At 35.9% G+C, this 26,527-nt stretch overlaps 5 protein-coding genes and 1 non-coding gene across 6 annotated transcripts; 4 read left to right on the plus strand and 2 right to left on the minus strand.

The window, feature by feature from the left end:
* Positions 1-99: 99 nt before the first annotated feature.
* LOC125213667 (uncharacterized) lies at positions 100-2,560 on the plus strand. Its single transcript, XM_048114369.2, has 5 exons — positions 100-338; positions 651-1,307; positions 1,547-1,635; positions 1,968-2,067; positions 2,170-2,560. Exons 1-5 carry the CDS (start codon positions 180-182, stop codon positions 2,299-2,301), a joined length of 1,137 nt encoding a protein of 378 aa, XP_047970326.2. The 5' UTR covers positions 100-179; the 3' UTR covers positions 2,302-2,560.
* A 2,617-nt stretch (positions 2,561-5,177) lies between these two features.
* Positions 5,178-12,819, plus strand: LOC125212785 (DNA glycosylase/AP lyase ROS1-like). The gene is made up of 18 exons (XM_048113053.2): positions 5,178-5,305; positions 5,984-6,365; positions 7,029-8,468; positions 8,548-8,880; positions 8,954-9,044; positions 9,129-10,029; positions 10,098-10,177; positions 10,266-10,350; positions 10,416-10,507; positions 10,575-10,643; positions 10,734-10,770; positions 10,849-10,931; positions 11,007-11,444; positions 11,604-11,640; positions 11,724-11,918; positions 12,001-12,066; positions 12,156-12,270; positions 12,340-12,819. The coding sequence occupies exons 2-18, from the start codon at positions 6,050-6,052 to the stop codon at positions 12,480-12,482; spliced, it is 4,521 nt and encodes a 1,506-aa protein (XP_047969010.2). The 5' UTR covers positions 5,178-5,305; positions 5,984-6,049; the 3' UTR covers positions 12,483-12,819.
* A 676-nt stretch (positions 12,820-13,495) lies between these two features.
* Positions 13,496-15,066, plus strand: LOC125201723 (S-adenosyl-L-methionine-dependent methyltransferases superfamily protein). Its single transcript, XM_048099951.2, has one exon. The coding sequence runs from the start codon at positions 13,574-13,576 to the stop codon at positions 14,867-14,869; it is 1,296 nt and encodes a 431-aa protein (XP_047955908.2). The 5' UTR covers positions 13,496-13,573; the 3' UTR covers positions 14,870-15,066.
* Positions 15,067-16,536: 1,470 nt separating this feature from the next.
* On the plus strand, positions 16,537-18,861 carry LOC125210791 (RNA-binding (RRM/RBD/RNP motifs) family protein). Its single transcript, XM_048110388.2, has 8 exons — positions 16,537-16,722; positions 16,828-16,942; positions 17,019-17,074; positions 17,826-17,873; positions 17,972-18,069; positions 18,210-18,279; positions 18,363-18,473; positions 18,690-18,861. The coding sequence occupies exons 1-8, from the start codon at positions 16,621-16,623 to the stop codon at positions 18,735-18,737; spliced, it is 648 nt and encodes a 215-aa protein (XP_047966345.1). The 5' UTR covers positions 16,537-16,620; the 3' UTR covers positions 18,738-18,861.
* An 851-nt stretch (positions 18,862-19,712) lies between these two features.
* On the minus strand, positions 19,713-20,410 carry LOC125201864 (uncharacterized). The gene has a single exon (XM_048100150.2). The coding sequence runs from the start codon at positions 20,221-20,223 to the stop codon at positions 19,798-19,800; it is 426 nt and encodes a 141-aa protein (XP_047956107.1). The 5' UTR covers positions 20,224-20,410; the 3' UTR covers positions 19,713-19,797.
* Positions 20,411-21,036: 626 nt separating this feature from the next.
* Positions 21,037-21,110, minus strand: TRNAR-UCG (transfer RNA arginine (anticodon UCG)). The gene has a single exon. It is a non-coding gene; the product is annotated as a tRNA-Arg (tRNA).
* Positions 21,111-26,527: the final 5,417 nt, after the last annotated feature.

The following is a 26,527-nucleotide window of genomic DNA, read 5'->3' on the forward strand; positions in this document are numbered from 1 at the left end:
TCGGCCCAAAAATCTCATGACGAAAATACCCCCAACATCACACAAAATACCGAAAATATCCCTAAAACCCAAAATCTAAAGAAACACACTCAGTGCGTGAAAAAATCACACAGCAAAAACCAGTCAAAACCTGCTCGCAGTCGCCACTCTCTCTTTCTCAGCTTTCGTGGTGCGAGAAAATGGGGCTAAGCGATAATTCCATAACCAGACGGAGGAACAAAAGGATCAATAGAAAGGCGGAAAGTAAAAGGGATGCCTCGTCAAAAGTCTCCAGCCGCGTCGCTGCCTTCATCGCCGCCAAGAAGCGCCGCCAATCCGGCAAGCGCCGCCAGTGTCAGGTAACGCTTTTTCTCTTCAATTGAATTTTTTTTCCCAATATTGAGCTATTGGATTTTCAATTTCTGATTTCCTTGTTGTGGAATATGAGTTTAATTTTGGGTTCGTGTTGTTTGAAGGTAAATGTGCAATCTTTTAGGTTTTATTCTATTTGGGTGCTGATGTCAAGCTGCCTAAGTTGCTTTACGAGTTTGATTATAGTTAATTCAAGCTATGGTTTTGCTAATTATTCGTAGCTAATCTGTTTTATGTTAAAAGTGATGGGATATGTTGTTGAAAATTGGGATTTTTTTTGCTTTTTGGTTGCTGTTTAGGGTATGTGCTTCAGCCTTCCTTCTCTTGAGGACCCTTTCAATGAAAGAAAGGGGAAACCCGAACCCATGGGGAAAAGGAAGAGGGATTCGAAAGAAGATTGGAAGCTAAAGGATAAGAAATCTTCTAGGTTGAAGAAGGAGTTTGTGAAAGGAAATGATCAACGTGGACGTCTTCCTGGGAACAAAACGGAGAAGTCTCAGATCGTGGAGAAGGGAAAGATGGCATTGCATTCGTGTATTAAGTTTATGGGGTCGGAGATTGCAACCAATCTGGGGAAACCGACTCACCAGATTATTAAGAGGGGAGGGTCCAAAGGCTCTTGGGAAGAAATTGTCTCGGACAATGTTTCTGGGAGCCCGTCAAAGTTTTTGCTTATGTGTTTGAACACTATACAGGATGCTATGCACAATGGAACAGCCTTGAGTGATGAAAAGGACGAACCTCTATTTGCTAGTGCTTGGGGACTTGATTTTTGGAATTGTTACAGTACTGGAATAGATGTGCTGGAGGCCAGTGGAGCTGACTCAAAGAGGGAGCAAATTTCTTGGATAGCATCGACTGCTGCTGATATCATTTCAATGAAGGAGAAAGAGGGTGTATCATTTACTGGTCCTTTCCTTTTATATTTAGTGCCATCTCAAGATAAAGCCTCCGAGGTTTGTAGGATGCTTACTCCATTTCCTATCTAGCTGTCTATTAATTTTTTGTGCATATACCTTTCGGGATCTTAGATGATGCTATGGTGTCAATCATATATCTGAAATGTGCAATCACATATGCTGCGCGACAGTGTGCATCAAATTTTAATTGATACGATACTATATCATTATTGAAGGTTTCTGTTCCAAGATAATCTGTCTTGATAATTTATTATGCTGCCCTACATCATCTATAGGTACGCGGAGTCTGCAAGCCGTTGAAAGGGCTTGGCGTACATACAGTGAGTTTGCATTCAGGTGCCTCCATAGACCATCAAATAGACGGGTTAGTCTCCAAACTGGTTACTCCTTTTATGCAACAACAGATTACTGCCAACATGTTTGTGATTTCTAGAGATGCACGTTACTTTATTTTGGTCACTGATTGTTTAGTCTCGTATCTAAGAGTCAGCAGATTTTTTTTAGTTTGTAGTGGCGGGCATTAGATAAAGGGGCGACTGTTTTCTGACTCATTGTGTGGCAAGTTGATGTAAATCGACGTGCTCTCATCCTGTTCCTTTTCCAAAACTTATTCATGTGAAAAGCAGCTGTTTCGTATTTGTGTATTTGATATCAATGGGAGTGTTTTTCTTGACCTGTTCTCATCGTATTTGGCAGTTTAAATAATTGTGAACCAGAGTTTCTCGTCTCCACCCCCGACAGACTTTTGGAAGTTGTCGCATTAGAGGCCGTTGACATATCTGGAGTTTCCTTGCTGGTATTTTACTAATCCATCATGCATAACAGTTTTCTCCGCAAAACATTTACACCAACGTGTTCTCGTTAGTTTTTACATCTCGGTGTTCTCAACTTCTCATAGGTTGTTGATGGATTGGAAACCCCTTCTAGTGGTGCCTACTTCGATGCAGTCAAAGCCGTAAGGCAACACATCACTGGAAGCCTTAGAACAATTGTCTTCTCCGACTGCATGAATATTTCATCCGATAGCTGAATCAGCCGGCAACTGAAATGCCATACGGGTTCATTCGTGAGTGAAATTTTGTAATGTTTTTTTCGTTCTCCGGTGCATCGGAATATAGCTTCGATATTATTTGGGTGCAGTGATATTGCATTAGGCTTTCATGCATCAATTAGAAATGTAGGAGTTGGTTTCACTTAGAAAAAGGCTGCATTTTTGTATGTCATGAAAGAGAATACAATTCACACAATGAGAACTGCAATTCATGTTTTATGCAGTTGAATTTTTGCAACTTGTATGCTTTGGGAGGCTTTATTTTTGCCAAAGGATCAGTAATGATTCTATATTAACCCTCGTCTTCGTGATAGCTCGATCTCCTAACTTATTGTTGTCAACTAAGTTGTGTTTTATCGTCCTACGCAGAGAGAGAGAGACTTGGCCACTGAATGAATCCTATCTTTTATTTATATTTGGGGGGTTTTGATCCATGCAAAACTAGATTTAAATATAGAAGTGCAGAACAAAATTATACGGATGGCATATTTAGGTCACTGGTAGTTTATTTTTAGGTTATTTTAATAAATGATGACCTAAAATGATTTAACAATGACATCAAATCTGAATTTTATAAAATGACAAAATAGATTAATAATGATTTTTCTATGTTCTTGATTAATTATTGACAATCGGATTGCTTAATCTTAGCCCTTAGGACTACGATTTGGACTGCATTTTTGGATTTAAAGGCATTCTTTTTTTTGATCAAAATCCTGTTTAGGGGTGAATAATCAATTTGTCACATCTAATCCACATTATCATACAAGAAATATTTTTTTTACAACTTCAGGATGTAAAAAAAAGAAGGGAAATTGGTTTCTTAAATCATGAACTTTGTTTAAATTTTGGTATTTTCCACAAAGTTTAAAATTGGACTAAAATATTGCAAACTTTAAATTTTGTTTGTTATTTCCTATGGCAGCCTAAATAAGATATCTTCGGCAAAAATCTTATTTTGCGTGGGCAACCGTGAAATCTTATTAGTCTCATTCAAGTATTCTTGTATCCAAAATATTTCAACTTTTCATAAAAAAAAAAAAAAAGCCTCTTTTCATCTGTTCATTTATCAGTGCCAGAAACAAATTCAGTAATTATATATGTTGTTGCAATTTTTCCAAGCAAAGGTTTTTTTTTTATAAAAAATGAGTTTGATCAATTCTATCCTTCCATCCAATTACAACTAATTTCCTTTTTTATGTTGTGCAAATTTTTTGGGTATTCCAAATAATATTGCTAAAAACAAATAAAAGATTCCACTATCTTAAATGGCTAAAACATTATTTGAGTGCTATATACTATATAGAGTATGTTAGGGACCAATCACCAATGTTAAAAATGTGAATAATTGAGACTTTTAACAAAAAAAATGATGGGACTTATTATTCTACTTAAAAAGTTAGGTATGTTATAATGGTACTTTGAATGTAACTGAATTTATTACTATTTGACTGTGACATAATTATTATAACTATGAAGGTTCGAAAATTGAGAAATAAAATTATGAATGAGTGGATATTACCCAAAATGATGGATTTCATAGCCTGATACTAAAATTAAACTACTACTACTGCTATTACCTAATAGAGCAGTGATATAAGCAAAACTACTGCATAGTACCGAATCGTTGAACCAAATAAGAAGTTTATTATTAGACAACATGGAGTTCCCTTTAAGATCGTTTTAGTTCATTCTTTCTAGAATGAATTAAAACGATCTAAAAATGAATATCCATATAAAATGAACTTCAACAAAACTAAAAACAAACTCCGTAACAATATTTTAAAATGAACTAAAAAGGAAGGGTTCAAAACTTCGGTGCTATAAATTAGTTCGGAGACTAATCATAATCCATTACCTAATATTCTCAACATATGAAAATAGAGTCAAACTCTTGATATACTCTTTCAATTCATTACTAATAATCTTAATAGTGAATGATATTAGATTTAATGCAAATTTAGTTAAATGTGAAAAAATAACGTTGTTATTGTTATTTGAACGTTAATAACAATATAGAAGAGAGAGTGAGTAACAAGTCGTGTCGGTCATTGGGGAATGGAAGACGAATATATTTTTTATGAAATAACATAACTATTGATTAAAGACGGAGATATATACAGTTTTTAATGAAGTATCTATGCCCGTTGACGCAAATCTAGTTTTTCGACAATTTTTGGTTGTATTACGTTGTAGAATAATAGAATTGACTACGGAGTATATGACTATCAGTTGCTAAGTACGACGAAAATACCTAGATGTACGGAGGGAAGAAGTGAAATGTGAATATATTTTGTACGGAAAAGTATAGGAAAAGTATAACGTTTAATTATAAACATAGAAGAGTACATTTTTAAAATCAGTATCCTATCCGTACAGTGTAAATCTAAGACAATTTTTGTCTTGTAATAGATAATATAAAATTAAACGATAATACAATATAAATAGTACTAGTAATTTAGTAATATGTAACCCAATGTTCAAAATTAAATATAGGGACCGGAAATTAAATATTGGGATTGACTATAAGTGGGTTAGAGTATTAAATTTTAGTACTACTACTATACATTTATTTTTCTCAATACTCCTCCGTCCTATCATAAAAATAAGAATATTTTCTATTTAGGAATGTCCCATAAATATATCTCATTCTACTTATGATAACTTCTTTATTTATAATAAGATGAGTCTCATTCTCTAATCAGAGTCACACACTTACTCAACTGTAATTACTTTTTCTTTTTATCTCTTTTATTTACCAGTTATTTATCAGTTATGCATTAATTCTCGTACCGTCTTAAATGTTTGTATTTTTGTGGGACCGAGAGAGTATTATATTATCTCTCTCATTTCTCACCTTCTTTCTCTCTATAAAAAAAACCAAATACTGTTATAACTGTTGCTGACTTGGCTTTCCGACATTGACTCAATCTCAAACACATCACTCCGGCTATACGTACAAAACGGCTGTATGTATCCATCGGTGAGCTCGACTGTAACTGAACAAAACTCTTGAATTTTCCAAATCTTTTTTCCATCACATTTTTCCCCGTTAAACCCAATTAACACGCCTCTTAATTCTGTATCAGTAAAGGATCACATGAAATAATCTTCATTTAAGGTTTTTATGGGCTTTACTCAAGAGAGAGAGTGAGGAGAATTCATTGGCACATTTAAGCTAGGAATTAAATCACCTAATTCACTTTGATTTGCCTATTTATCTCTGTTTTGTGTTTTTCATTTCCATTCAATTGTGAGGCATAGGTTAGCTAAGAAGTGGTTAATTTGGCATGCCTATAGATAAAATATATTGTGTGGAATTCAAGCTGTGAAAAATGCAGGTGGTTTGTTTATTTAGGAAATTTGGTGTAAAGATGGAATTTTTTCATCATTTTCTATCACTTTGATTGATTGCTCTAAAAAGAAAGGTTTTTTTTTTAGATTTTGGGGTTTGAAGAAGCAAGAATTGGGAAAGGAGTATGAAAATGCATGTGGTTTATTTATTTTAGGAAATTTGAGAATATATGGATGAAGAAAAAAATTTGGGAAAGGAGAGTGAAAATGCAGGTGGTTTATTTATTTTAGGAAATTGGTTTTAAAGGTGGATTGATTTTTCCATTTTAGATCAGTGTGATTGTCATAAAAAGAAAGGCTTTTTCAGATTTTTGGGGCAAATATGGATCACAAAATAGCATAAGGCTGCTGAAGAAACAAGAATTGGAGGAGTATGAATCTGGAGTTTGGGATGCAGCAGAGTGATGGAGTCGAAAATTGGGAGGATTTGCTCGGGCTCTACACCGATGTTTTGCAGGACGGATGGGGCCAGGGGGAGAGTGTTGGGCCAGCTGGTGTGGCTTTTGGTGAGACGGGGAATGAGACGCGTGGTGGCTCGACTGGGCTATCCGGGGCAGATCAGTGGAGCCGTGGCGTTGAGGATGTTGGAAATGTGGTTCTTCCTAGAAAAGTTGAGTCTTTGGAAGAATTGTTGGGTAAGGTTGTGGAAAATCAGGATGTTGGTGGTTACAATCTGCAGCAAATGCAAAGTGAGTGTAATTTCTTGACATTTTAGTAGTACTAGTAGTGTTTTTATTCAAAAGATTTCAACTTTAATGTTTGCTATGTTCACATGATGTTGTAGGTTAGATCTTTTGTGTGTTTGAGTCATTTTATGAGCATTATGTGTATTGTCTCATTCTACTCCTTTACTAGATACTGAATTCTGCATAATACTTCCTTCGTCTGCATTAAGTGTCTCGTGTTATGGAACATGAGTTAGTGGAACGTAGATCTCACTTTTTAGATAGTACTTTAATTAGTTTCGTAATGAAATGTGGGACCCACCTAAGATTAATGGCGGACGGGTGAAGAGGTAAAAAGTTATGGTATACTTGCTCTAGACGAATACATACTCTTGGCAGAATAGAACAAAACAATTAGTTCTTTATTGATTCGATATGGATTTTAAGAAATGTAAAAGAAAGAGAGGGAAATTCGTTAGTGGATTGTGGGTCCTACTTTTATAAACTACTATTAGTTTTTTCAATGGAATGTGAGAATAATGATTTAGTGGAGCGTGAGGTGCACCTACCCAACACGGAAAAAAGTGAACTTGGACTTTTAATTATGAACGTACCGTTTGCCAAAATGACACATTTTTTTATCGTGGACGGGAGCAGTATTTGATGGTTGTGATGTTGTGTTTACAGGTAGAGTTTTGGTGGATAAAAGACCAAGCGACGGCCTAACCTTACCGCGGAGTTCAGAAGACGGAGACTCCACGAATGTGAGTCGGCCTTTCCATCTCGGACCAGCAACACCGGATCACCACAGCCTACTGAAGAACAGCCAGCACAGCCAGCCGCCTCATCTGTCAACAGAAGAAAACAGTAAGAAGTCTATGCTGCCTCAACAAGCTGAAACTGGAGAGAGAGAGCACGGCGATTTCGTCTCCGATGCCCTGAGTTCAGCGTCTCCTGACGCTTCAACGACAGAGGAGAAGCGAAATCCAGTTGGTGGAAACAACGGAGGAGAGTTTTGTAACGAAACACCACCTCAGAAGACACCAAAGAGGAGAAAGCACCGGCCGAAGGTAGTGAGGCCAGAGAAGCCTAAACGAACTCCAAAGCCCGCGGAAAAAGAAAACAAGACCCCCGGTGGAGATCCTCCCACCAAAAGGAAGTATGTGCGGAAGAAAGACATTAAAGGCTCGACGAATCAAGGGAAATCGTGTAAGAGATCGTTAAATTTTGACTTGGAGGACGAAGTCGGAAAGAAATCTAAGCGCAAAGAGTTTGACCACCGCGATGATAGTCATACGGGCAGTGAGGCTGTGCATCAAAACATTAGCAGAGAGCAGACACAAATGGAGCAAACGTTTGTAGGAAAAATCCCGCCTCAAGAGTCACTGGCATTCGCAGCCACAGTCCCGACAGCCTCATCGAAAGGCCACACTCTTAATGCCATTGCAAGGAGTTTGAATGCGCGAAGTACTAATCCGGGTGCACACAGGCAGGTATACAGTCATTCAAGTGGCGGCTTTAGTCAGCTTCTTATTCTAGCAAACACCCGACAGCAAAACATGGATGGACTGAGGCATCCGGGACTTCAAAATACGCCTCAACTTCCGTGGGAATTGGTAGGTAACAGGGAGGAAAAGCAACCCGAAAGAGCATATTCCTACACTGCGCCAACACAACCCCGGATTGTCAGTTCCCGTGGAAGCCACTTTAACGAACAAAGCATGACACCGTGGCAAGATTTTGCAAAGATGAATGGGCTCAGAATGCCTTCTGAAAATTTCTCCGAACAAACTGTAGGCCCGAGCAGGAGCATTCATGGCCATACATACAGACCGCGCACGAATGCTGGATTGCCATATTTTGGCATTGAAGAAATAACCAAATTGATGAATCCAACGTACGAAGCCAACAAGGCCACCCGCCATTGGCGCGTGGATTCCATCGGTTCTGGACTCCGGTTTCAGAAGCAAATGTCCACTTTAAACCAAGGCCCTAAAGTTGGAAAAAGAAAGGAGATGGCGGCTGCATTTGCTCGCGTGTCAGCAAAGAGGCATTACATCAGAAAGACGCCACCAAACAAAATGTCGCGTACAAATAGAGTAGTACAGCAGGAGACGAATGTCTCGGGTACGCATCTTCAGCAAACTTTCCTCTTAATGTATAGTTTTATTTGCACGAAAATGTAATATCTCTGTTTGCTCTGCAGGCGCACGCGAACATAAGAGAATCATATTGGCAGTTGACGATATAACAGAAGGCATGAAAAGGCTACAGATCAGTACGGGAGAGGAAAATGCTCTCATTCCGTACGCAGGAGATGGTGCTGTGGTTCCATATGAGGCGATCAAGAAACGGAGGCCACGTCCCAAAGTGGACCTTGATCAAGAGACGAATAGGCTATGGAACCTGTTAATGGGCAGTGAAGGAAGTGAGAATGCGGACACCATGGACGAGGATAAACAGAAGAAATGGGATGAAGAACGAAGAGTCTTCCGTGGTCGTGTGGATTCATTTATAGCCCGGATGCATCTTGTTCAAGGTATATTTATTAAGTTGATATTAGAAAAATTTCAGTATTCGGATAAAACCGGAATGGAAATTTATCTTGGCAGGCGATAGACGATTCTCCAAATGGAAAGGTTCAGTCGTTGACTCGATAATTGGAGTATATCTCACTCAAAATGTCTCGGATCATCTTTCGAGGTATGGTTGGTTTCCACGATAGCGAGTATTGAGGAATAGACGATGATAGATCGCGTTTTTAACGTTTTTCCGCATTGCCTGCAGCTCGGCTTTCATGTCTCTTGCAGCCAAGTTTCCTGTCAAGTTGACTAGAGATTCATCGTGCCAAAACGCGGGAAAACCATCAACTGAATATGTGGTCCGCGTAACGCATCCTGATGGAACGACTTGTCATCAACGAATGACAAGGGAGCCAGTTTACGATCACAAATCATCTGAACACGGTTCAGAAGAAGTTCCTCCGGGCAAAGAGGCCAGGATAACAGAAGAATGTATAGCTTCGTCACAAACTTCTTCAGGCTCCGTGAGTTTCCAAGCCTCGGAGGATATCAGATCAAGCTCGGGATCAAATTCTGAAGCCGAGGACCAAGCAACTGGGAGCAATTTGCATCGACCTTTGTACCTCTTCGAAGAGGCTGGAGGAATAGCAGAGCTCCAGAAAAATCAGATGCCAGAAATGGGAGTTTCGTATCCGGACAAGATTCTCCCGAACGATCATCGGGAATACGAAAAGGAATGCACCTCTTCCTTAAGTTCTACACTTTGTGATACGACACACGGAACAGTCGTAGAAGAGTTGCATAATAAATCAGCCGAAGCAATCGGGCAAAACCCCACAGGTAATCGAAAACTCTATGCAGATAGCACACTTGAGCCGACCGAGACGAAGACAGTCCACGCTTCTGATGAACAATCAACAAATGCAACTGCGAGAAAGCAGAAAAGCGAGAAGGAGAAGGAGAAGGAGAAGGAAAAGGAAAAGGAAAAGCCAACTGACTGGGATTCGTTAAGAAAGCACGTGCAATCAACGGGCGGAAAGGGAGGAAGAAGCAGGGACACAATGGACACTCTGGACTACGAGGCCTTACGAAAAGCTGATGTCCGTGAGATCTCTAGCACTATAAAGGAAAGGGGAATGAATAACATGCTAGCAGCACGAATCAAGGTATGCAGAACGTTGCATGTTACTTAACACTTAACCCTAGTGAAGAAACTAATTCGATGTTTCTGCAGGAATTTCTCGACAGACTCGTTAAAGATCACGGAAGCATTGACCTGGAATGGCTGCGAGACGCTCAGCCAGACAAAGTCAAGTATGCATAATGAAATTCGTCACGTTTACTAATTACACAGATTTACGTAGTCTTACATTTTCTCTATTAACAACGCGTGCTGTTGCAGGGATTACTTACTGAGTATACACGGGTTGGGGCTGAAAAGCGTGGAGTGCATACGCCTCTTAACACTTCACCATCTAGCTTTTCCGGTAAGCACACTTTCCTGCAAGGAACAACGAAAAAGAAAACCATTTCGCTGACTGTTTGTTTTTAGGTTGACACGAACGTTGGACGAATTGCTGTCCGGCTTGGCTGGGTCCCACTTCAACCGCTCCCGGAGTCTCTACAGTTGCATCTTCTTGAACTGTAAGTTTGCATCACATCATAAATAGTTAAGGCCGCGGCTGATAAAAACGCTATTGCTTTCTTGAAGGTACCCGATGCTGGAATCGATTCAGAAGTATCTTTGGCCTCGACTCTGCATGCTCGATCAAGAAACCTTGTAATAAATTCTCAACCTGAATCAGCCTATCGCGATAACAAAGTTATATCCTTATGTTCGTTCCACTGACAATTGTATTATGTACGACAGGTACGAGCTACATTACCAACTGATAACATTCGGGAAGGTAAATAACTAATCATCGTACAAATCCAGAAGAAACGTTTTACGATAGTTACTTACCATGCATCTGATTACGATACAGGTTTTCTGCACAAAGAGGCAACCAAATTGTAACGCATGCCCGATGAGAGGAGAGTGCCGTCATTTCGCCAGCGCTTTCGCCAGGTACGTGTAAAAATAATCGTATTCGAAACAGAGAATGATAAAACTGCATAACTGATGCATTTGCAACTGGTCCAGTGCAAGGCTTGCTCTTCCGGGGCCAGAAGAGAAACGCGTGGTCTGTTCAGACGTTTCAACGGATCCCAGTCACAGTTGTGGCGTAGTTGAAAAGCCTATGTTCTTACCTCCGCCCGAGGATCACATGGGAGGTGGTGCAGGGTTCACAGCGATAAACTGTGAACCTATCATCGAGGAGCCAGCCTCCCCCGAATCATCGACAGAATATACAGAAAGAGATATTGAGGATGCATTTTACGAGGAGGATCCTGACGAAATCCCGGAAATAAAGCTCAACATCGAGGAATTCACGACTAATCTAAAGAGCTTCATTCAAGGGAATAAAGAAATGCCAGAAGGTGATATGTCCAAATCCATAATTGCACTTAGCCCCCGACTTGCTTCTATTCCCGCACCCAAACTGAAGCACGTTAGCCGACTGCGCACAGAACACCAAGTGTAAGTTCATAACCTCCATCCAAAATAACAAAATATAACAATCCTTATTGGTATTCTTTTTCTCTCTTTCGTTCATCCTTCTGTTATTGTAGATGAGTAGTAGCTTTGAGCATCTTCGATCAGTCGAAATTTTCATCGATTTATGATACGTAATTGCAGGTATGAACTCCCGGATTCACATCCACTACTAGAAGGGGTTAGTTATTCCTCATCTCTACCTAAAGCTTTTAACATTTCACAATGCATCAATCTGACAACGAAGTAAAATATGTCTGTTAGATGGATAGACGAGAACCTGACGATCCAAGTCCGTACCTTCTCGCCCTATGGACGCCAGGTGAGACTGCAGACTCCACTCAGCTTCCGGAAGGTAAATGTAGCGCTAATGAAAGTGGCTCATGCGACGACAAAACATGTTTTTCATGCAACAGCACGAGAGAAACACACGCTCAAACAGTACGCGGGACTATTCTGGTAAGTGCTAGTATAAATTGCCATCCATAGACAAACAACAAACCCGATTGTTTTTCTTGCTAAAGGAACCACCTCGTTGCAGATACCTTGTAGAACCGCAATGAGAGGTAGTTTCCCACTCAACGGGACATATTTCCAAGTCAACGAGGTAAAAAACTTCTCACGATTCATATTTTCCGTATGAAATTGACAATCAGTGATGATCAATACATGCATATATGTTGAAAATACACGAAGGTTTTCGCTGATGATAAAACGAGCAAGGATCCTATTCACGTACCAAGAAGCTCGATATGGAATTTACCAAGAAGAACAGTCTTCTTTGGGACCTCGGTCTCAACTATATTCAAAGGTAAATTTTAACTAGTAGCTTACACGTAAAGAGTCGAAACAAAGTGACTTAGCGATTGGTGATTTTTAGGTATGTCGACGGAAGGTATCCAGTACTGCTTTTGGAAAGGATTCGTATGTGTTAGAGGGTTCGACCAAAAAACTCGAGCGCCACGACCTCTGAAGGCGAGGTTGCATCTTCGTGCAAGCAAGATAGCAAAGAAGAATGAGTGAAAACACAAGATAATGTAGAGCAAGCCACCATCACTCCAAGATCAAGATGATAGAAGAAGTGCAGTAGGATAGCATTATACATGACCAATTCTTTAACATTCTTGTTCTGGTTAGTGTCCAGACCACTTTTATACGTATGCAGCAAGGAGAAATTACTAGGATAGAATCTCATTTCATAGACATAGTCATTTTCCAACATGTAGTTTTTCATCTTTTCAATATATGCTTGACATTGATAATGAGCCATTTTTTCCAAGGGGGAATTATTTGACAGAAAACAATAAATAAGAAAATGTAACATTAAATCTTTTTTAAATGTGAGTATACTTTTCTAGCATGTTAAGCGTACTTGCTAATCAGCTCATGTACTCCCCCCCCCCATAAAAATAAGTAAATTTTCTTTTTTTTCTTCAGTCTCATAGAGGTATCTCATTTTTCCTTATGGAAAGTTTTGTCAAACTATTGCTTACATGCGTCAATTTATTTACAATTGTGATCACTATAACTCACTATTAAACATTAATAATACCCCTAATATCACATAACTTTCAAACAGTTGGTTTTTTCCACAAACTTTTAATTTGGCAAATAATATCGCGAACTATTACCCTAGTTTGTTATTTCTCAGCGACGGAAAAATTCCGACAAATAATACCATGATATGGATTTTTTTCATTATTTCTCGACAACAACTTCGAAAGCTTCAAGTTCTTCAATATTTGAAGATAGTTTTTCTTGAAGCATACCCTCTAAAATTATTCTTCAATCCATTAATATAGTCAGAACTCTTTAGCTAGTGAGAAATAACATTATCGGTTAAAAGTTTATGATATTATTTGCCAAACTAAAATAAAAAAAAACCAATTTTTTAAAAATTCCATGAAATTAGGGGCCAATATCCCTAATAACAATATCTACTAAAACTATTTCAAGGACCATCTTCTCATCTCTTTTACTGTTATATTGTTCGGTCGAGTCGTCCAAATATCCTTATTTTTTAAATAGAGGGATTATTAGTGAACAAAAGTAGTAGTGGCAATTCTTTTCCATCAGATTAACTGCAAAAATATTTAAACCAGAAATCATCAACAATGTCGCTGGATCCATCCATATTCGAAACCACAGTCCCGTCCCGCTACATCACCTTCACACTCCCCCTCCCCCACCTCCTCCTCCGCGCCGCCGTCCTCGATTCCCCCTCCCCCTCCGCCTCTTCACCCTCCTCCACCGCCGCCATATGGGTCCCACCAGGCCGCGAATCCGACTGGATTTTCTCCACCTTCTCCGGCCACCTCCAGCTCCTCCTCTCCTCCCCCACCTCCCTCCCCCTCTCCCGCCTAATCCTCCTCGGAAATCCCCCATCTTCCCCCATTCCCACCTCCTTCAATTCCACCTCCCCTCCACCGCCACCGCCGCAGAATCTCGCCCCCTTGCTTTTAGGGCTTTCCCCCAAATCCGAATTTCTAGGTCACAGTGAAATCCCAGAAGTGCCCTTGCTGGTTTACGAGGATGAGGTGGTTAAAAATTCAATCTTGGAGATCTGCGATGGGCCTTGTGTAGGTGAATTTCTCATTGAGAATGTTGAATTGAAGTTTGATGATGGGGTTAGAGAGTTTAGGAGGAGGTTGAGGTTCAAGAGAATGCCTAATTTTGTCCAATCCCAAATTAGAATTCGTCCTAAAAAAGTTTCAATCTTGGATAGTTTAGATGATTTGGAGTTTGAGTTGGAAAAGGGGGTTTTGGTTCAGCCCTATTTAAGCCCTATGGTGGCTGGCATTGCTGTGATTCACCGCTTCTTGGATGGAAAATCGCGGCCGAGAGCGTTGTGTTTGGGAATTGGTGGAGGTGCATTGCTCGGATTCTTGGCCGATCGCCTCCATTTCGAGGTTGATGGAGTCGAGGAAGACGAGGTTGTGTTAGAAGCTGCCAAGAGGCATTTTGGATTGAACAATGATGAGTTAATCCATTTATTTGTTGAAGATGGGATTAGATTCATCAAGGGGGTTGCCAACAAGTATGACATTGTGATGGTTGATTTGGATTCGAGTGATGTGATGAGTGGCGTCTCTGCGCCACCTGTGGAGTTCGTGGAGGGCTCGGTTCTAAGGGCTGCGAGGGAGGTTCTTCGGGACGAGGGTGTCCTCGTTGCGAACGTGATTCCCTCGAGCAAGATGTTCTATGAGAGGTTGGTTTGTGAAGTTGGTGAGGTTTTTGAGGAAGTGTATGAGATTGATGTTGGGAATGAGGAGAATCTTGTATTGATTGCAGCAAAATCAGGTGTTGGAGAGGGTTGGGATGGGGAAGATAGTACATTTTTGAACAAGTTGAAGTTGGTTGTTTCATGTAGTTACATAGATTCCATAAGGAGAATATCTAAGACTAGATGATGATCATATGATTTTCTTGGCTTCTTGCTATGTCAAGATCTTGAGTTCGGGCATATCTGTCATAGAATCTGAGGTTTTAAAATCTGAGGTTTTAAAATTTGAAATTTCAAATTTGAGGTTTAAACATTATACTAGTGGTTTATATTAAACTTTATCATTTATAGTAATATCATTTGAGCTTTAATTCAAATTCTTCACATATTTTATTTTAAATATCATTTGAGATTTAGTTCAAATTTTTAATTATTTGTGTGTATAATTTGATATGGTTCCTGATTATTACACAGAAGATCAAATTCAAATATATCCAAGATTACATAGCATAAGTATCTATAAGCCATTCATAAAAAAAAAAAAAAAAACACAAACTAATCTTAGTCATGCATCAAAAAATATATAGTATTTTGATTTCAATCGTTCATAAATTATAATAAATCGCAAATCAATCTTGGTCATATATTCAAAATTAGTAAGCCAAACGAACTTATCCATTCATAAAAGACACTCAAAATTAGAAAGCAAAACGAACTTATCCATTCATAAAAAAAAAACACAAACTAATCTTAACATTCATCTAAAATAACCAAATCTTTCTATTTTGTTCTATAAAATTACCATTTTAATGTGTCCTACATTTATAAATTCTATAAAATGAATATTGACAATATAACATTATTTTAATTTTATTCTCAACATTTGTTTCAAACCTAATAGCCATATTCAATTAAATAACAAAGTCCATTTTAGCACATCAAATTGTATATTTAAATACAAATATAAATTTATTGCAAAAATTTCCACCGCGCTATTTGTTTCCTCAACCCCATTCCATTATCTTCTTCAACTCTTCTTCTTTTTCCTCCCATTTTCATCGTCTTCTTCAAACTCTCCTCAACCCCATTCCATTATCTTCTTCAACTCTTCTTCTTTTTCCTCCCATTTTTATCGTCTTCTTCAAACTCATTCCGTCTTTCACGTTGAGCCATGTAAGTTTCCACTCTCAAATTTTGTTGTTATATGTATTATTCAAAATATTCAGAAGATAGGATTAAAATAGAAGAAATCACTCTAAAAAAGTTGCTAATCAGATCAGTTTACAGCTTTTAAAAGCAGGCCAGTACATAGTAATAGTAGTAATATTACATAACATGACAACTATGGAACCTTGCACATGAAACAAGGCTAAGTACTACTAATCTGTTCATAAAAGTACACAAACAAAAAGGAGTATATTATTTAATTGATGTGATAAAATGTGAGGAATGTATCTTCAAATTATAATGGACATTACAAAAACACAATTTGTATTTTTGTATGAAATTAATCTGTACTGTTGATCACAAAAATCACAAACCAATCTTCGCTTTCATATAAGAGCACAACAACACAATAATCTTAGTTCCATCACAAACCAATCTTAATGATCATCTAAAAACATTTTATATAATGTTTTCGAAATTTTATAAAAAAGAGATTTTTTTTTTATAAAATCTAAAATTCTGATAATATAACATTATTTAATATAGTTTTCATTTCAATGACAATATTTTTCAAGCCCAATTAGGTCGAATTTAATTACCCATTGGCCCAATCATTAAATTAATAAATGTACAAGCCCATTAGCCCATTAAACCAATATCATATGCTTAAATAAAAAAACTAAATTCTGCAACCCTAAAATTCGCCCTCTTTCTTCTTCAAGCGTATCCCTCTTTCTTCTTCGTTCAATCGATTGAAATATTGCAGCTAAAATGGGATTAAAATCGAAGAAGAAGCTAGCTGTGAAGAGCTCGAAGAAGGCAGCGGTGCAGTTTTCAGCTTCAAAACCTAAATCGGAAGGCGCTGATTACTTGGTTCGTTATTATATAAAATAATTTGAACTTTATTTGCAATTCCGATTGCAATTTTTTGTTGATACAAATGGAATTAATTATTTTGCTTGTAATTGGGAAATTCAGCCTTTGGAGGGCGGTCCGGCGAAGAGTATTCCGAAGACGGAGAATAAAGAGAACAAAGCAACCGTTTTGTATATTGGAAGAATTCCACACGGATTTTATGAAACTGAGATGGAAGGTTTGTTTTGCTTATTTTAGTTACACGGGCTTGAGTATACTGTGTTTTTCTGATTCCGTGAAATCGGCTTTTGCAGCTTTCTTTCAGCAATTCGGTGCGGTTAAGAGGCTTAGGATTGCTAGGAATAGGAAGGTTAGTTTCTTTTTCGTTTTTGAATTGCAAATATGCTTTGGATTGGGGAGGTTTGATTGTTTGGCTGCTGTATGTTATGTTGTTATATTGGTAGATTGTGCCTGTTAATTATTTATCTATAGAAGAGGCCTAGTATTTGGCGTAGGTTTTGGCATAAAGGTAACTGTAGTTGAGGCTGTTTCAACTGTAATCGATACTTAACGAGTGAAGAATACTAGGGTTATTGTTGAGGTAAACTAAGAGTTTGTGAGTTCTGACAACGAAGCACTCTATTTCTCAACTTTGGTTACTCCTACAGCTTTTAAGTAGATGTGGGTGTAGACAGTCTACTATTTTGCTGCATTGTTGCTTTAGGCAATTGTTGGTTGAGTATTATGGCTGCAAATCCAGTTGTTTCCTCGTAGTAACATGTAGCACGTTAGACCAGTGATCAACTTCTTTTAACAATTTAACTACCCATGTCTTGGCACTAAATAGTAAAGAGGATTAAGTTGTCTGGTTTTTAATCAACATTCTGAAAGTATGATTCCTTGTGCGATGCTTGGTGTTGGAATGAGTAAAATGTTGACGTATAGTCTTCAATATAAATATTGTATGTGTATGTGTGTTATCAAGCATTTTTTTTATTCCTCTGTTGAATTATGTGCATTATGAAGTTGATATAATTGTACCATTCAAAATGACAAGACATTCTATACCTTCTTTCAGTTCCTCCATTTATGTATCTTGTTTCATTTTTCTGTTTTAACAGACGGGGAAATCGAAGCATTTTGGTTTCATTGAGTTTATGTCTCCTGAGGTAGTACAGTTCTATTTAAGATAATATCATATCTTCCTTGGCATGCTCTCTGTTTGACTGTTCCCCTTTCTCACAAACAAATTTTCCGGCCGATGCAGGTTGCCAAAGTTGTTGAAGAATGTATGCATAACTATCTAATGTATGAGCACCTCCTCCAAGTTAGCATTGTTCCTCCTGAGAAAGTTCATCCAAGTTTGTGAGTACATTCTTTAACCGACCATCAATCTTGCTTCTTCAAATATTCTGTTTTGAAATCAATATTTTGGTCGTTGGAGGATTTGAATGCTGCCCTTAGAAGTCTTTTAGTGCGTCTTTCTAACCAGAAATATTTTTCAGATGGAAAGGCGTGGGCCGCTCTTTCAAGCCAGTGGACAGGGTTCACATTGAGAGGAAGCACCATGACAAGGTGAACCACACAGACTTCTTAAATCCTCGTATCTTGATTTCTCTCATTCTCATACTGTCTTCCCGATCAAATATAATTCATAGGAACGGACCCTAGAGCAGCAGCAGAAGTTAGTTACCGGCGTGCTGAAAAGGGACCAAAAGAGAAGAAAGCGCATTGAGGCAGCTGGTATTGATTATGAGTGCCCTGAAATGGTAAGATTTTGTGATCTCTTATCTTTTCCCCCTAGTTTCGTTCTGTTGCTTTGAAAGCCCGTCCTTGTATTCTCGTAGTGATTTATTTGTCATAACCTAGTTATGTCATTAAACTTTGCTATATGAAATTGATTGGGATAGTTTCTCATGCGAAGGGCGGTCAAAGACGATTGATTTTCGTTTCACTAATGGTTTTGGTTATTATGTTATTTGCAGGTGGGCTGTGTGCAGGCTGCTCCAAAGAAGATTAGATTCACAGATTGAGCGAGGAGGACTTGTGTTGATCTATATATTAATACTAAAACAATGGGAGCCAAAATTTTGTAACTGACTGTTGAGATTCTTGAATTAACCATTTTATTTTCATTGTATTGAAAGTTGAATCTCATATCTCAATCTTCAAAGGCTATTGAGCTTCTTTAGTGTTATGATATTCATTAGTCGAAACAAGTACTCGATTAATGCAAACTAAAGCTTCCTTGGATCTAAACAAAACTACAAATAGTAAAGGGTGCTCGATTGATGTAAGGTGTAATGAAAATAGGCTTCTTCAATAGTAAGTTCACATTTAAATTAACCTAGTCATAATAAGATGTCATTATTGATACTTCATAAAATTGATCGATGGCTTGTAATTATCTCGTGTGCTCTCAATTTTTGATAAATATTATTACCTCTGTCTGCATATAGGAGTTTCGTTTTTCCATTTTAGTACATCCACGAATAGGAGTCTCGGATCACTTTTACCATAAATGGTAACAGAGATCCACATTCTACTAACTCATTCTACTCGTATTTTATTTAAAACTAATATATACAAATGAGATCCATATTTCACTAACTTTTTTTCACACATTTTTTTAAAATTTCTTAAAACTCAGTTAAGTGGGCCTTGTGATGGCGGATATAGGGAGTATATGGTTAGTTAAGTAATGTATTAGAAGTCTCATTTTTATGACATTAGGTTAATGCTTTGATAAGTTGGCCAATGTTTCAGGCAATTGTCTTAGTTGGCAATTGTCTCGGATCGAGTTTTCGTGTCACGGTTTTTAAATTTAAATTTATTTACCCTAAAAAAAATAAAAAAAATATAAGCGTTCAACATTGAGAACGATTTTGAAAAAATTTCAATGTTCTATACACCCAAAATAACCTCATTCAAATCCAATTAAAAACTGCAACAGTTTTTCAGTATTCTCTTAAAAGCTCCCAAAGATTCAATAAGAAACAGCTAGAATCTGATAAATCTCATCCCAGAGTTGATTCATTTTGTTAAAATACGTCACAATCGGAAACAATCTATGCAAAACCAAATAAAAAAAAATCAGAGAAGAGTGATGAGGATGAAGACGAGCAGAGCAGCGACGATGGTGTATTTGAGGGCGGCGAGCACGATCGCCGCCGATATCACGACCAGCTGCCACAGCACCTGCACGCTCGCCCACGTCAGCAGCCCCGTCAATCCCACCGCCACGATGTTGTCCGGATCCGGATCCAGCAGGAGGTCCTTCCACCTCAGGTTCAGCCGCGGCCGCCCGTTCTTCGCGTTTTCATCGCCGGATTTCTCCTTCGGCAGCTCCTTGCCATTGTTGTCGCCGTTGTTCTGCGCGTGAATTAGGGTTCTAATTGGGCGGGATTTTTTGGGGGAAATTGAGATTGAGGGGAAATTGGGGATTTGGAGAGGGAGGGGTTTGGAATTGAAGGAGGAGATTGGGGGCGGCGGCGGTGGTGGGAGTTTCAGAGAGAGCATTGATTTCGGATTTCGGTGGATTCGACTGTGTGCGAGTGTGAGTCGTGAATTGGTTGAACAATATGAAGTGGGAAGAAGATGACGAAGATGTACAATCAGTTGTGCATAAAGTCCAATACCTATTTCATCTCTGTGTTTGTGTAGAACTGGTGAAACAATGTACAACTAGATATGCACAAGGTCCAATACATCTTGACTTACTGCCCAAAAAGAAAAAGAAAGAAGAATCTCATTGTATTGACGCAATACGGTATCGTTCTAATAATAATATGATAAAATAGAAACTCAATTTCACACAACATAATAATCATTCAAATGCTAAAACTCAAACAAACAATTACTAGTTAATTATGAACTGAATTTTTAAAAAAAAAAGTAATAACGATGTTACAATAAGGGTTACCACTTACATGAATTTGACATGTCAACACTAAAAAGACATGAACACGATAATATTTAACACTAACCAATTAATTTCATACATATTTGTGTAGTGTCCAATGTCCAACACCTTCAACACCTATTTTAATTCTTGTACCCCGAAAGTGAAAATTTAGAATGGACTACATGAATCATGACACATCTACACGATAAGACCACAAATACGTTAATACTTAATTTCGTGCTTCTCCAAAATTTTGAGGGTCGAACACCTCCTTTACTTCTTACTCACCCCGAGCTTGCCAAAAGATAACGTAAAAAAAATGAAGACAAAAGAGAAGGAAAAAACTTCTTGCTTACCCTACCATACTAGCCTAAAGAGTAGGGAAAAACATTGCAAAAGATAAAGTGAAGTAAAAACCAAGTGAAAATCGACCACAGTGGGAGTCGAACCCACGACCTTTTGATCCGAAGTCAAACGCGCTAATTCACTGCGCTATGCGGTCTGCTTGTTCTCCATGTCTAATTAAATTATTTGTAACATAGTAACGGTTGGTTGGTCACTATCATCATTGCTTCTTAATTTTAATTTAAAATGATTTCTGTTCGAATAGTATAATAATTCAATAACAAGAGTACTCCATAAAAGAGAAATTTGACCCTTCCTATTAACTCAGTTTTTCTTCTCATTTTTATTTTTGAGACATCAATAATAGATGGACTAATAACTAGTTTTGGAACAACTTATTCTACATCCATATGTGTATGTATTTTCATGCATAAATACCATAATATGATGTGCTTATTTAAATCAAAACATATAAATTTGGCTATTTTTTTCGATTAATAAAATGCTCAAAATCAAAGAAGAAAAATTCGAAATACACAAACAAATGGTTGAAAATTGGACAATGGTTATGAAATAAAGAAAACAAGGTTTTTATTATTTGCAACAAAAAATAGGTAGGATGTGGCATAACTCATAAGTGAAATATCATTAGCAGGGGCAATAAGGACTTTTCAGGTCTATTGGGCTTTGACAAGATTGCTGGACTTTATTATTCTTTAAATAGACATCGAAATTTCAACCTACAATTGTATCCCCAAATCCACTATATCAAATTAATGGGCCGATAAACGTAGGTATAATAGAGTAGGTTAATTTCTATATTTTTGTGGAATATCAAAATAATTTAATATTCTAGATAAAATTTTTAATATTCAATCTAAGGGTATGGTGTAAAATTATTTTTAATGTGAAATAAAAAATATTGTATTAAACATATAAAGTCAATGCATTTAGAGTAAAATTGACCGTATTCTAAAAAAATCTGTCTATTTTAAAAGGGAAATTGGTCTTTAAAACCATGAACTTTGCTTAAAATTTGGTATTTCCCATGAACTTTGAAATTGGTATATAATATCACGAACTTTGCATTTTGTTTGGTATTTCCCACGGCATGTTTATTGCTATATTTGACTAACTTACGAGGCTTTTTTATCATACTTGGCACAATATCAACGTAGTTTTCAACGTGACTTTTTATGCTACATGTTATGAACTTAAAAAGTGGTTTCAAGGTTGCCTATATTAAATAAGATTTTGATGAAAATATCTTATTTGAGTGAGTTTGGGAAATACCAAACAAAATGCAAAGTTCGTGATATTATATACCAATTTCAAAGTTCATGGGAAATACCAAATTTTAGACAAAGTTCATGATTTTAGAGACCAATTTCCCATTTTAAAATCTAATGTAACACAACACTCATTCAACAAGAAAAATGCATAACTCATAGATCTTTGAAGCGCATTAAAAGTTTCCATTTTCACAATAAAAACAACTTTTTATTTGAACCTATATATGGTGTGTATTGTTTAACGACAATAAGTCCTATTGGACGATTCGATATAAATTTCCTTTCTGTTTAACGTAATCAAACATTCATTGTAATGTTTAATTACAAAATGTCCAATCCAACTGATACAAAAGTAATTCAGAATATAAACAACAACAATAATAAAAAAACAAATGAGAACATTAAATGTGTTAAACTCAATTAATTTTGGTATTGGCTTAAATATAGTATACTACCGCAGCTATACCTAGGTCAACAATTATTTGTGCTATATCTAATCTTACACGACATAAATATTTTCCTACCTATGCTAAAATAATTCAAGCATTCATCGGAATAATTCCTTACCTCATTTAACGACTTGCATGTGTTACAGAATTTAATGACTCAATTCGTATAGCAGTGTACGTCCTTTCACATCAAATATATTTTCTAGCCTTTAGACTTATAATTAAATAATTAATCATATAATAGGAGTAATATTTTGTGTCTTCCAATATTTAATTTGTCATAAATCGGTGAGCTGAATTGAAGTTTATCTACATACTACGGCAACTGACAGCTGATGCATTTCTGACCATTCAATCATAGAAAGCATTATTTTTCTAACCATAATCTCCCAAATTGAGATAAAACATTGAATGTTATACAGATATATTCATATATGAATTAATATGTAGTCTAATGTAGAAAGCATTATTTTTCTACCCACAACCTCCTAACTTAAGATAAAACATTGAATATTATTCAGATATATATCCATTCATATATGAATAAATATATAGTCAGATGTAGAATAATAATTTCACATATGTTTACCATCAACCTTATATGAAACAATTACTCCAAATCAATCCTAGTATAAAATAAAATGAAAATCGTTCTGATAAATTTCTCATTTCTATAAATTTATTATTATTATTATTATTATTATTATTATTATTACTATATTATTATTATTACTATATTATTATTATTATTATTATTATTATATATTGTGTTAAAATGATTTAAATAAAACATTTTATTTAAATATAATATTCAAGTACAATTAAGTATATATATTAAATTATAATTTTTGAATTTTTAGACTCTTTCGATTTTGACCGAAAATCCAGAAGAGATTTGTTTCGATACACTAACCATAGAAAAATCAAAACCAAAATTATAAATTTGGCATTGTTCGAAAAATCATTAAGATTGCCTGACTTGTGTCTCACAACTTTAAAAACCAGATATTAGAAACATCATAATTTTTGAATTTGTTCCCTATTATCACACGTTAAAAAATATATTCTGACTGTACACGTGTTATACATTATTTGTAATTGTGAATCAAGTAATGTCATTTTCTTTATATCATGAATATACAACATTGTTTTTCCACGCCACGCGAGGTTTATGTAAGATTTTTCGACTATCATATTATATACAATTTCATAAAAAAAATTCACCACATAATAATTGCAAATAAATTTAAAATTTTCAATTTTATTATCTAATTATTAAAATTGCAGAAAGAATATAAATTTCAATCAATTTTCATCAAAAAATATATTGAGAATTTATCTAACATAAATTTTTATTACAATAGTTGAGACATTGCATATGCAGTTTTCTGACTGAATGCAGGTACACATTTAAAGTATGGCATAAATGCATATCTATTTTCTGACAAAATTCATAGCTGCATATGACTTTTACTTCACGGCCCCTAGCTTGTCACTGCCCACGGAATATTACAATCTGGTCAACTTATTTAAATATAACAATTAAAACAAAACATTATGCATCGAAAAATGATCAAATTTAAATACTCCTAACAATTTTAAATAAAACATTATGCATATAATTTTCCACTTGTAACAAATATGTGTATTGTCAACAAGAATATGCTTAATATCCTATAATTCGATGTTAAGAAGATATAAACTAGTAGTATCATTTTGGAATTTGCACCAATTGATATAGAGCTATATATAGCTAATGTAATATTTTTAGATAATGCATTTAAGTAAAATAAGAAAAAAATTAATGCACCAGCATGAATGTCTTAATGATATTGTTAGAGATTGGAATACTTGCTGTCATATAGTACTAATGTATTATTTGTAATTAATAGAACTAATTCAATCGATATAATAATTACGCCAGTGTTTGAGTTAAAAGCAAGTAATTTACATTAATTCTATATTACTGTGACATGATAGTACGAAATGAATTATTTTATGATACCAATTTTTATAATTAATTGTGTACCGTTAGACCAACCAAATATTTCTTAGGCATGTACATAATTCAAAAATTCATTTGGACAAATATATGCTAACGCAGGATTGTCGTCCGTGTCGAAAGACAGAAGTGGTGCGGTGGCCATCAAATAACAACAGATGACGGACGAAGAATGAAAGTGAATCATAATCATAAAGAAGTGGGATGACGCTGCCGCATACAATACTAAAATGTGGGCTTCATAAAGTGAACCCCGATTCTAAAAGATTGAAGTGAAACTGTTTAACGGTGAGATCGACGACAACTCTAATGCAAAGACATCTAACCAGTGAAGATATATGATAGCTTTAATATCACTTCTTTTTCTTTCACCAATATTTTATCGAAAATTATTTTGTCCTATAATTTAACACAAAGTGGCCCAAAGAAGAGATCTCTTTGACTTTGAGTTCTGCAAAATTCAATGACAGAAGGTAGTTGGAAGTGTTTAATTACTTAGATTACTGCTTTTTTTTTTTCTTTCTTGAACCTCCCAACCACCCTCTCTCTATTTCTCATCATTAATTGCCCATTCATTTCTTTTCCTATAATTTCCTTTTCAATTATAGTACACGTTATTTCATTACCATCATGTTTACATTAGTCCTCTACTAATTTAATGAGTGATGCTAGATTGATATCCAGTTCAGTTTATTTCCTATTTAGTAAAATCATCTTTTCTTTCAAATATATAGAAGGATATAATAATGTATAGATTTAAATATTAAATAAACCAATAGTAATTTATTTATATTTTATTAATCCACACAGTTAATATGTGTGGTGCTATTCAATCAAAATGTGATTTGTCATAATTTTTATTTAAGATAAAAATTAATTCATCTACTAGTGATTTAATAAAAGAATTGATTCACCTGAAAAATGTGATAATATAATGATATTTGAACATTAAATAAAACTATTAAATTAGAAGTATTCTTTTTACTAAAATTTACAAAAACCTGCATAGCTACAAAATAAGAAATGTAGACTTTTAGCAATTACTTCAATTTGAATTAACATTGATTATATCCCAATCGAAACATACACACAATATTCATAAAATTCTCCATATACACTTTATCACATGCACCACATAGAGCATTAATTAATGAAACACAACGTCAAACAAGAAACGAAAGCCAAATTCCAAAAGCTACTAATATTCACATAATAACAACCAACCATTAACCATTAACCACAACCACAGTTTATTAAATCAAAATCAAAATCAAAATCCAATACCCTTCAATACTAGTACTTCTCACCCACACCACCAAGTAGTGATAAAAATATATCTTTCCTAACTTCTTGAATTTATAATATACTTTTGGTTTAATTTTATGTAAAATTTCATAGAAATGTCTTCTTAATATCAACGTAAAATGTCAGTTTTCGGATAAAAAAAACTAGTAAATGTCTTCTTAGTTTCAACATGAAATGCCTAAAACCATAAAAAAAAATCTAGATTTGTTGAATTTATGATAATGTGTTTTAATTTGAAGTAAAATTCACAAAAGAATCCGTGAAATGATTTCTTGGCCTCAACGTGAAATATCTGACTTTGTCACTTTTCAGAGAAAAAAGAAGATGTAATGTCATATTGATACTACTCTTGAAAAATTGTTAAATATTCTCTTCATCTCAAGGAAAAATGTCCGACTCTGTCACTCTTCAGAGTAAAAACCTTAATCTCAATGTAACAGGTAAAATGTCCAACTACGTCAATCTTCTGAAAAAAATTGTGAAATATCTTCTTGATCTCAACGTAAAACATCCGACTCCGTCACTC

Source organism: Salvia hispanica, chromosome 2 (assembly GCF_029641045.1).
Source record: "Salvia hispanica isolate PSC_SH4W2 chromosome 2, Shi_PSC_v1, whole genome shotgun sequence".
Lineage (NCBI taxonomy): Eukaryota > Viridiplantae > Streptophyta > Magnoliopsida > Lamiales > Lamiaceae > Salvia > Salvia hispanica.